General features: G+C 36.2%; 1 protein-coding gene across 1 annotated transcript in view; it reads left to right on the top strand.

Annotated features, from left to right (window-relative positions):
- Nucleotides 1–12,791, top strand: part of LOC129230256 (probable chitinase 10) — a 75,804-nt gene that overhangs the window by 44,409 nt on the left and 18,604 nt on the right. Inside the window, 5 exon segments of the mRNA XM_054864656.1 lie at nt 957–1,154; nt 8,315–8,571; nt 9,610–9,713; nt 11,922–12,039; nt 12,126–12,311. Of these exon segments, the coding sequence (XP_054720631.1) occupies nt 957–1,154; nt 8,315–8,571; nt 9,610–9,713; nt 11,922–12,039; nt 12,126–12,311 (863 nt within the window).

Genomic DNA, 12,791 nt, shown 5'->3' with positions numbered 1-12,791 from the left:
AATAAGAATCGATAGAAACTAAACTAATTACATCATACTATAATGTATGAAAACTTTTAGATGGAAGACATTAGGGGGATCGGAAAGCCACGTCGTTATATTCAAAGAAATAAATTTTTAAAAAGTTTTTATTTTTAATCAACGATAAAGGAGAAAATTACCAACACAGCAACAACACTGACTTTACTGGAAAATGAAATTGTACAAGTTTTGTTTCCGAAATGTTCGATCGATGGACCTGTCGTATCGCGGCAGATATCAAGTCTAATTCTTGAAAATCACGTAGCCCATGGGGTACGAACTCCGATCTTTGATGCAACACCATAATAAAAAATTGCTTGGAGATAGATCCGGGGAGCACGGAGGCCATGGAAGAAGGTGATTGTTGTCATCAGAACCTCGTTAAAATCCATTGACTGGGAAGCTCGTTATTGAGGAAATGGGGAACGTCTGTCAGATGATGGGGGCTGCCCCATCTTGTTGGAAAATGAACGAGCATTGATCGCGGCACGTTACAACGAGTGACAGAAGAATTATTTTTAAGATTTAATATCTGTGTTCCATTACGAGACTTTCACTAATCGAGCATCTGGTAACTGGTACAGTTTTGTTTCTGCGACAATTCTTACAGAACTCAGTTTGAGAACCCCTGACATAGAGCAAAAAGACAGTAAAAATTAACTTATTCATTTGCCACCTATCGGATATATTACAAATTATTATCAAAAGAAAGCTGCTTTTTAAACTGCGTCACTCACTCTAATCGTCACGAAATATCAAATATTAAATGTTCGAGGTACCTGGGGTGAGCCCCGCATCCTGTGTTGTAAGCAGATTGGTGGTCTTGCGTTGATGGAATCATTGAAGCAAATGCAGTAGGCATTTAGTACAATGGAGGCAGCGCTTTCAAATTAAGCACATAGAATCAAAATATTGCTTTTACTCCTTCTTTCTAGACCGCAACAACAAGAAGTATAGAGTGGTCTGTTATTTCGGTAGCTGGGCAAACTACCGACCTGGTGATGGGAAATTCGTCGTTGAAGATATTGACCCGAGGCTCTGCACCCACTTGATCTATGGATTCGCGAAACTGGAAAACAACAGGATTGCCGTATTTGATCCCTACCTGGACTTGAAGGAGAACTGGGGTCTGGGTGAGTCAAGTTAAATCATAATTATTCTGCAAACTCATTTTCATTAGTTATTTGTTATTCATTTATTAATTTACTCAACTAATATCATATTTGGGTGCTAATAATGCAGAGTTAAGGGAAGCTAATCACAGCTTAAAGAACCTCCAGGATCAGTAGCGGATTTGCAAGTTTGGGGGCTTGTTGAAATAAAGTTTTGGGGTCCCCTTTGTCCGCCACAGAACCCTGTAAACGATTTATCATGAAAAGTTTTGTATCTTTTTTTTTTTTTTTTTTTTTGAGGTCTCTATGGTCGTGGCGTCCCCTCCCAATTGCGACATATAGTAAATCCGCCACTGTCCGAGCAAATCAAATAATATTTCGCTTTATTTCAAATCTTTTTCATCCAACTATTTCTGAAGATTTTGGTGAACAAATATGACTATCGTTAAAGGAATGATTGGAAGAAAGGATTTGTGTGCGATAAATCTATACTATTAATTTCTGTGCACGTCTGTCTGTATGTCTGTGTGTAACCCTACCTCCTCCAGTCTGGCAGCGTCTACTGGGTCAATACTGGTACCGCTGGATGGTAGGACAGCAAGGGGAAGCCCTTCCGTTCTGTTTCAAGTCTCTAAACCTTAAGGGATTGGACATCCAGGAGTTAAAAGATAATAATAATTGATTGTCACTCGCCGAAAGTGGCATTGAATCACCGCATGTGGCGAACGGCGATTGGCAAGAGTAGAGACCAGGGAATGAAGATCCCCTAGTGGTATATTAAATCGTCACCTTAGATCAACAGTAGGAAATCTTACTGCTGTTTCTGGGATAAGACATTACGGTTGCTCTGAGGTGACGAAACGTTGCACTTTCATAAAATAGCGTCATCCCCGTGATCATCTCAAAATGTAAACAAATGTCACAGAGCCCCTTCTTCTATTCACCCTTTTAAAAAGCACCATCTTCACAATCATCTCATAAACGACACACAACTATCACGTAACCCGTAATTTCACTCACACCTTCAATGGGGTCGTTTCCAAAACTTTAAAAGTATGTTTTTCTGAAAGAGCATGTTAAAAACATAGGATCTAACCATTTTTTAAATAATTTGTTTAATTTTAATATTTTTAAAAAATTACTTAAATCGGTGCGCTTTCATTGTTTACATTTCTTGCCGATGACATCACAGATGATGAAATGCCATTCTGTGTTGCCATTCAGAGAACAAAATATTTAATTCGCATCTTTACTCAGGTGTATTGGCAACGATATGGTTGATAGCAAGCGTAGAGCGCAATTTTAATTCGCATCTTGATTATTATGACGTGGAAACGCGGTACAAAATGCGCCAAAGAGCATCATTTGTGACTTCATCAGGCCCACGCCTTGTTTGAAGAATCGGACATTTCAAAAAATTAATTAAAAAAATAACTATTAGAAAAATGAAAGAATTTTCTGGGTCATGTTATTTTTCTTGCTTATTCTTTCAATTTCGGTGACTAAATGTAGGGGAGATCGGGGCAAGATGACTATGCTAACAATTTTCGTGGTTTATTAATTTATTTTTAAGGATAGAAAAAATAATTTTACATGAACTGTTAGAGTAGTCCTTTGTAGTATTAAATATATTGCCATTTAATTTTTCAAATAAAAATAACGAAGGATATTTTTATTTGTTCATAACCTTAACAAATCGTCATCTTGCCCCAGTACTGGGGCAAGATGACTTTGACCTAGGGGCAAGATGACAATGTTGAAAAAGGTTGAACATATTTTGTGTTTTGAATATGTTACCTAGTTTTACAAATGATAACTGTGTTTTTACATCTTACTAAGTATCAAATTAAGCGTAATGCGTTGTGGCGTAATGTTCAAGTGTTAAGTTCTGCAGCAAACAATAGACACAAATAAAAATACTATTTTCATGATTGGAACATTCCTCATGCCACCACTCTTGGCTTTTACAGCTCTGGATCCATTCTTCTGTTGGAGGGTCTCAAAATTCCACTTTCCAAGCAAGGCATCTTAGAACACTATTCTTTGAGTTTGATACAACTGCATTGCTTGGCATGAATACGGGCCCGCACTAATAGACTTGGGCCTACGGGAATTTGGTCTGAGTTTTTTTTTTTTTTTTTACTCCCTTTTTAGCTTCACGAGCTGATTTTCCCTGTTTTTTTTAAATAATTCTTTTTTTCCGCTTTGCTCCTTGTTCTGACATTTCTTTGACGGGTGTTGCTTGTAAGAATGTTTGAGCTTCAGTTTTTGTTTTCTCGCATTGTGTTGCTTTAGGCAATGCATTGAAATCAAAAACATTAACATGCTTCTTTGGTGTATCGGAATGAGCATTTGCCATAACTTCTGCTTCGACTGGAGGGTTTATATGTTGGTTTTCTACTCCCAAGGTCTGAGGATTAGCACTATTATTCAGTTTCAGAGCCAACAACGTCATAGTCCGCTAAAAAACAAGGAAAATTATGAGACTCGATACCTCATTCTTTAAACCCTTTATCGGCATTTCCAACTATAGCTGCTTTGAAGTAAGTGGTGCTCAAAAGCTCAACAATATTTTTTTTCTGTGATAGTTTGTCCTTGATGAATGACCATAAAGTTGTCACATGCTTGGCTATAGTAGGTTTTTAATGGGCAGAAAAATGACGTATCAGGAGCTAGAGACGATGGGATGTGTGAAATGGCAACCCAACCATGATAATGTTTTTTCACTGCGATTTAAGATAGCCTGCAAAGCTTTGTGAGATTTACGATTGTCAATAATCAGCAGAGCAGGAGATTCTTTGCTTGGTTTAATTCATTCAATTAGTCATTTGGTCAGCTAGTTTATAAATAGCCCTTGGTCACCCACTTTCGAACGATACCTACCTTGATTCAATGCGTCATTTAGCCCCAGAGGAGAAGCGCAAGGTCGCGTGGACAAACAGACAGCGTTTACAGGAATTTAATAAAGTGGACAACATAGTTAGTTTAATAAATTTCGAAACACGGGCAGTAGGCAAGCTCGTCATCTTGCCCCGCGTTGCTGCCCGTCATCTTGCCCCAAACTGCCTGTTTGAACTGATTCTTCTCCATTGCCATAACAGAAGGCAATTAATTGACATATATTAATGGTAATAGGTAGTATTTAAACTAAGTTACTCATAAATACTCAAGAGACACGATATATCATATATGTATATGCAGCAGAGCTTATTTACACATGCATAAAAGTTATATCGTGGAAACGGTAAACAATCAGAGCTTCAGAACTAACACAAATATGACGATTTCAGCGTCTCTAAACTATTGCTGAACGAACAGCGGATACGAGCGCCAGTAGCATGCAGTTGATGCAGTTACCTAGTTTAAAACGGAAAAATTAAGGCATTCGTCATCTTACCCGGCTCGTCATCTTGCCCCGGTCTCCCCTACAACTTTTGATTGAAGGAAACAACCCCATTACAGCCCAGCAATGAAGAATTAGCCTCGAAACCAAAGGATCTTTCTTCAAGTTATGATCCCAATACTGCAATCTCTGTCTCAAGAATGAAGGACATAAAGTGGTTGGTGTGAAGCGCTGTTTGATCCAAATGTAATCAAATGTCACAAAATTCATACTTCCACTCAACCTTGCAACTGCAGCCCTCTGATAAAAGATTTGTCCCAAAACCAAAAGATTCTTGTTCACATCCCAACCCTGGTGTTACAATGTCAATGTTCTTAACTAATGTTAATGTTCTTAAGAATACTGGAAGTAGAAATAGTTTGAAAGATACTTATAGAAATATCTGGTATGTGTTTTCCTGGTTTTCTCCTATTCTATACGAAAATACAGAGATTTCACGCTTGCCTGAAGAATAAACCACTAGAATTATCGCAGAAATCAGTTAATCAATTCGAGATTGATATTTTAAAGCGTTTTTTTTTTAACTCATATGCCATGTGCCCTTGTCTGCTCATTCTTGAGTTACTTAATTTTATGTTTAAGCAAAAGTCAAGGGTTGAAAGTGCACCAGTGGGAAAGGACGCGAAGAGACCTTTTTGAAAATACGTCAAAAATATTACGCACCTGCACCAAAATTTTTAATTGTGTTTTTGAGCAATCATGATTGCTTATTGTTCTCACTTGACAGTTTTGATGTCCTATGATTTTATTTTCCCCCCTCCTCCCTCTTCAGCACCACCGTTTGCCGACCTCACGATGCTGCTCCTATAGCGAAAACCGTCTCCTGGTTCCGTTCATATCCTACACGCATACATACACCTACACTCACATACACACACCGACACACGCACACGCACGCACACATACACGCACACACACACACACACTTACACAAAACACATACACACACCTGATTGCGAAAAACATAATTTGAATTAAAGATGTCAAAATTCAAATAATATTTTTTTCTCTTCTTTTCTTCTCCTTTTTTTTATGTATATATACATTAGTGCATCGAAACACGTTTTGCGTTTTTTATCAACCTGATGCAAATTCCGCTTGGCGACCAATTTTCTTGTCAAGGCTTTTGTAGTTCAATTCTCAATAGGAACAAACGAGTTCTGTAAATGTTGTTTTATTACTAGTGTAGTATCAATGCAGTGAAAACAACTTGTTTTTACTACACAGCATCGTTTCTTAACCTTTTTGAACGTACGAACAGGCTACATTTTGTGAAAAAAATTAGCGAACCGGTGAGGTAGGGTTTTTTTTTTAAATCTTAACTAGATCATTAAGAACTGCTAGGTAGGTTAATTGCGAATTTTTATTATCATTTACTCATAATATTTTCTGAATGTTAAGCGAAGTAATATTTAATGTTATTTATAAACTTTAGAGTATAAATATTTGACAAAAATTGCAGAAAATTGTGGAAAGTAATCACAAGTTTAATGAGCAAATATTATAATGCAGTGGCAAAGTAAAGAGCAGTATCTACAAAAACGAGTTTTTGGTGTATTTGAATAAATGCGTTTTGGATTCGATACTAACAATAATGAAATGCTGTAATATGACGTATTTTCAAGCTTTGATTTCAACGGAACCAAAATAAATAAGTTTATACAATAAAGCTTAAGTACAATAAATGACAAAAATGCAAAAAAAAAAAAAAAAAAATTGCAGATACAGTCCTTTTTTTTCCCACCGCAGTATATGACTTGCTAATTTTATCACTTTTTGAACAGAAAAATTTATTTTCGAGCGCAATAAAATATCCCTGAGGACCGGTTATATACTTTCAGTCTTGGGCAAATCTTTCTACCAGCGCAGCGGTTGAAAATCCCTCTACTTCAGAATTACGGATAAAAATTACTCATCACTGTCAACTTTTTATTGAAAATGGATTGTGAAAGATTTTATCCAAACACTTTAGATGCTGGTATAACAATTAAGTAATAATCTATAAGTTTCCGAAAAACAAGAGGCGAAGGCAGAACTGCACCAAACCGCTCGCTGACAGTTACTATAGTTTATCGCATTTTGTAGGTCATGAATCTGATTTTGCTACACCCGAACTGGCGGTAAAACTGCAGTATCTGCCAGCAGGCCGAGGTGGCCTGATCGGTAAGGCATCAGATTCGTGACCGAAGAGTCCTGGGTTCGATCCTAGCCGGTCGAAGATCCACCGTCTTCATTAATGGTGTTTGGGGGCGATGATGACTGGGTAATATGCTCGCGTTCACGAAGTCCTTCAAGTGAAACGATACCTCTGTGGGTGCTGGACCAGGGATTGCTCGGTTTCTGGTCTGTATAAAAATTTAGAGCTGTCTTCAGGGACCCATCCAACTGGTAAAACCACAAATAGTGGTAAGTACGGGGACCCTGGAGTGAAAAGTATCTGCAAGCTGTGAGTGAGAGGTTTGATATATGCTTGTAATAACATACAGCTTATTACCAAAACTTTTGCCTTCAGTTTATGAGATGATTAGTATTAGGCTTGTGAACCTTCGCTGGCATCTTCAATAAACTTTGGCTGCCAGTATGAAGGTAATCTCAGATTTTAAGTGTTCAACTGCAGTGCCTGAACGGAGGGACGGCTACAAGGGGAGGGTCATAGGGGTCAGACCTCAGCCCAAACGGCGACAATATTATCTATCCATCATTATTTTAATTACTGGATTAATTAAATGAATAAATGTAGAATACCATGCAAAACTCGCATAGCGCCTAAACCGTTCGACCGATTTTCATGAAATTTGGTACAAAATTAGTTTGTAACACGGGAGTGTGCACCTTGAAGCGATTTTTCAAAAATTCGATTTTGTTGTTTTTTTTCTATTCCAATTTTAAGAAAATTTTACAGATCAAATTATTATAACGTGGACAAATAAATTACGAAATTATCATAACGAAGAACCGTAACATGGGCAAGCAAATTAATATAGCAAATTGGCGAGAAATTCATCATTTATTATTTGTAAATATACAGGCGAACCAAATGCCTTTTAATTTTCTACTACGGGCAAAGTCATGCGGGTACCACTAGTTATGAAGAAAATATAAAATACAGGTGTTTGCCATAGTCTTTTTATCTTATTAATTCTTGGTTTCAGTAAATGCTTGAAATAATACTTCCTTTCATTGCTTCTGAAATTACTTAATAAGGTTTATACCGTACTAGGCACCTTATTCCTGGCCAACGTGTTCTTTTTTAAATTTATTTTATTATTAATTTTTATTATTTTATTTATTTATTTATTATTATTATTATTTTATTTATTTATTTATTATTATTATTATTTTATTTATTTATTTATTATTATTATTATTTTATTTATTTATTTTTATTATTATTATTATTTTATTTATTTATTTTTATTATAATTTTTTTATCATTTATTATTATTACTATTTTTTTATTATTTATTTTTATTATTATTATTTTATTTTTATTTTATTTATTTATTTATTTTTTTGACAAACAGTTCTAGATATTTTTTTATAGCTACCGGAACTCTACATTTTTAACATGCACCCCTCCCTAAAATGCTAGTCAGTATCCATCCCTCCCTGAATGCCATCAGCGCTGCTGTTTAGTATATGTTTGTATAGTAATTGAACTTGATGCTTGTATAACAATTAGAGCGTTCAATTGCTTGTATAGCAATTGAACGCTCTAATTTTGCAAATTAGAGCGTTCTACTTTACGAAATGAGAAAATGGAAGATTCGTTTTTCAGGGGCTTATGAGAGATTCAACAACCTGAGGAACTCCAATCCCAACCTGAGTACTTTGATAGCCATTGGAGGATGGAACGAGGCATCTTCTAAGTACTCACAGATGGCGTCCAACCCTGGATCTAGGGCCGAGTTCGTGAGAAGTGCTGTGGACTTCTGTCGTCAGCATAATTTTGATGGATTGGACGTGGACTGGGAATATCCAGCCAATCGGGGAGGAGCTCCCGCTGACAAACATAATTTCGTCGCCCTTCTTAGGGTAAGATAAAACTCATTAATCGAACCGTTTATGAAGACTGATGTAATTTTTACTTAATAAAAGACCTAACTGAAGTACCTTTTTTTTGGAAGTTAATTAGCATAAAAGCATCTGAAATGGATTCCATACTTCAAACTTTTATTATAATAGAATCCATTGTATTTCAAACTGTGTTAAGTAAATCTTGCGCGAATACTTAAAAATGATATATTTCAAATACTATTTTAAGGGTTATTCTTCAAAGGGTTGAGTGGGGTTTCTCCCCCTCTCCCTAAAAAAAACCCTAACAACTCACGGAGTTCCTGGATACGTTACACTACATAGCCTAGCGTACTTACCACTATAAGTAATTTACCCGATTTGATTAGAATCGAAAGACAGACCGATGTTTTTTATCCCAGACCAGGAATCAAGCAGCCCGTGATCCAACATCCCCAGAGGTATTATATTGGAATAGGAGTCCGGTGGTCTTTGGGACCAAGAACACATTTAATATGCCTTGACACAAAATTTAAATGAACATCATCTATTGGTCTAGATTTCTTTTTAAGTATTTGCAGGCAAAATACATAAAATAAAGTTTAAGATTCTAGCAATATCATTCACATCAATTTTGTAGAAAAATATTAATGAACAGGTGAAAAAACTAAGTTTGAAGACACGTAAACTATCATAATTCATTATACTATATTCAACAAATTAACAAAAACATTTTCGAGAAAAAAAACTTTTTCTTACATTAATTTTGAACCTTCTAAGTCAAAACATCGGAAATACAGAATCATGGTTTAAAACTAGTAATTTATAAAGATCAAAGCCGAGAAGAAATCTAACTGCAAACAATAGTTCTAATCAATATCATGAACTTCTTGTATTAGTAAGGGATATATCTTCTATTTAGTAAAAAAGTATGAGAAAAAAATTAACAAACAAATAAAATAACGATGTTTTTTGCATCTACCAATCAATTAGCTCTTAGACCGTAGCTCAATGTTAAAAACTGAGGTTTACCAATACTATACATATATTTCCTTGCAGGAGCTGAAAGAAGCTTTCCAACCTCACGGCCTTATCCTCTCAGCTGCTGTTGCTGCAGGTAGACCGACCATTGACAGCGCTTACGACGTCTGGGAAATGTCTAAGTGAGAAAAATGAAACAACAGCTTTTTATGTCGTAAATAACTGATCAAAAAACAGTTATTTTTGTGCTAACAAACTTTTTTTAAATTAAAATTTGCTTTAATTATTTTTCAACCAGAAAGATGAAGTAATTCTCGATACTCTTTTACCTCAAAGGCTACATTCCAGTTTAATGAACTCCCTCTTTTGGAAACGCTAGAAAAGCTCTATGAAGAAAACCCCTTCACAAAACCAGTTACTTTCTTCATTCATACAAGACGAGGGCTAGCGTTTCCATTGCCGCAGTAATTTCTTTGGCGATCATTAGTTGTTGCTGGTTCACTGAAATAATTTTTTTAAATCTGAATGATGACGTAACTCTCAACTCGAACTTTTACTTCTGCGGAAGTATCCTAGTACAGAAATTATTCCCTTTCGGAAGCAAAAGAAAGCTCCAGACATGTTCTTCAATATCACGTGACAAGGCCTCGCGTTCCCCTTTGCGCGATAATTAATTGATGACCATTGGTGGTTGTTACTGGTTCAGCACATTTATTTTAAATTGGAATGATGACGTAATTCTCAACGTAAACTTTCACTTCAGAGGGAGTATTCCAATTCAGAGATTATTCACTTTTGGAAGCACAAAAAGGACACATTCTTCATTGTGACATGTAAGAGTGCGTTGACTCATGAATGAAAGGAAAAGTGTTTGCAGCTTCTGAAGGTACAAGCCTTGGAGCACCCGAAGACAGAAGACTGAATTAGCTCCTTCGCCTGCTTACCTTAGCTGAGCATAATGGAGTGGCCTTCACGCCTTGGGTGGCCCTACCAGGAGTTTTTTAAGTCATCACTCCAGTGGTTTCTTCTGCAGACATATGAATCTTATCAGATAGCCGCAGTGCCATCCAGCACTTGGTAGGAAGTTGGTGATAAGACCTCTGTCTCAATCCTTTCTTCTCTTAAACAGCTTACCCAACGACATGAGACATTCTTTGAATGGATCCCATCTCACATTGATATATATGGCAATGAAATTGCAGATACTTTGGCTAGAGAAGGCGCCTCTGCAGTGCCAGAGACAAGTAGTACTTTGACCTTCACATAGATCTGCTCCAAAATAAAAAACGCAAATCAGCACCTGTGGAAGACCCCTCAGACTCACTCATGGTATACTAGGCAGGCTCCGGGTGGTGCTATTAACATCAAGATGGATAGAGCTACCCAGTCAGCTATTAGTAGACTTGCAAGTGGTCATATCAAGAGCCTTTCTTTTGATAAGGGGCAAAAATTATATTTGATATGTCCCAAATGCAACTCACAACAGGCCTCCCCAGAACATCTGTTGAACTGCGCTGGCCTTACCAGGGAGGACATTTATTCTAGTCCTCTTCTGGTGTTCGACTTCTTGAAGGTTTTTGGACTCGTGGACCTCGTCTAGCCTAGCGGCTAGAACAAGAGAAATAAGACAACAACAAGAGTGCGTTTTCTCATAGGTGCAATAATTCATTGAAAATCATTGATTGCTGTTGGTTTGGTTCATTTATGCCAACTAGAATTATACAAAACCTTTCTCGCCAAACCTGCGATAACATACATTCAATTCTGTAGAAACTAGGCGGCAAATTGACTTACTCTACAGAGTGCTAATGTTAATAACCTGTAGTCAGTGCAATAATTGTTAACATTATAATATGCAACGCTTATCTCATGCTTGTTATTATTGATAAATGTGGTTATTGTTACAAAAAAATAACAGCAGAATTCTTATCCCTCTCTAAACAATACTGTTACTAGCCTGGACCTCTTGTTTTTTTCCTTGGACTACATTTTAATGCTATTTTTTCTGTGTTTTATATTTTTTTTAATTTTATTACTTGTTCTTTATTTGCTCATACGCAGTGCTGTAAAAAAAATGCCTATTTTGTTTTTAAAGAATCATTAAAATATACTTTTCTGAAAGTTATAGATAGGAACTAATGGCATTTTTAAGAGAACATATTTAATATTTTTCTCTTTTGATTTTATTTCATTCGAATTTTTACTGCATTGAATTATTGAGCTAATTTATCACAACTTTAGTTTAAATGAGATGATTTTTTTAGCCTTTACATAGAATCAAAACGGTATTCATATTAACTCATATCTGTGAATAGTTTCATAGATTCTTGAGTACAACAAGTTTTAGACTTAAGATGGAAATTAAAAATGCATCTCGTGTTTTCTTTTAGATATTTGGATTTCATTAACGTCATGACTTACGATTTTCACGGGGCTTGGGAGGGACAGACAGGCCACAATGCCCCTCTTTATGCTAGACCAGACGAGGGAGACAAAACCTTGAATGTGGTACGTTTCTTTGTGTTTTTATTTATTACACATACATTGAAACTGAATGTTATTCCGACGAACTGGAATTTTTTTTTCTGTCACAGGAATCTGCCATCCAGTACTGGATCCTCAGAGGGGCCCCGAGAGACAAACTAGTCTTGGGCGTGGGTTCTTATGGAAGATCCTTCACTCTGATTGACGGTAATAGGAATGGAATCGGAAGCCCAACCTCCGGACCAGGAAATGCAGGGCCCATCACTAGGGAGCCTGGAATGCTCGGGTACAACGAGGTTAGTTCATTCAGATTAAATGAGAAACATTTTTCTCTCTCACATAGTGATGTGGATCGGGTAAATACCCAGCGGGTAGGTAAATATTTTTTGGGTATTTACCCGGGTATTTACCCAAGGCCTGGGTAAATACCCAAAAACTGGGTATTTTATAAAAAATGCAAAAAAGTGAATGAGAATTTTTTTTAAAAATCTAAATATGAAATAATTGGTAAAACTGATATATACATATGTATTACACAGTTTATAATATTTTTTATTGAAAGACTTGATGAAATCATGAAAGAAACGTATCGTGAACCAAAGAATCTTTCTTTTCAATGTCATAATTGGAGAAGTATAAGCAATTCATTATGAACTTCAGGATTTCAAAATTACAATCTAGGTTAGTCATATCCAAAATGAAAAAAAGGAAGCATGAGGGATGTTTGGAAGAATAAACTGAGAAGTTATTAAGACACTATGGTGTTATTTTTTTAA

The sequence above is a fragment of the Uloborus diversus genome, chromosome 9 (assembly GCF_026930045.1).
Source record: "Uloborus diversus isolate 005 chromosome 9, Udiv.v.3.1, whole genome shotgun sequence".
In the NCBI taxonomy this organism is placed as follows: Eukaryota; Metazoa; Arthropoda; class Arachnida; order Araneae; family Uloboridae; genus Uloborus; species Uloborus diversus.
The sequence above is the reverse complement of the archived record's forward strand: the minus strand, read 5'-3'. Positions and strand labels throughout refer to the sequence as shown.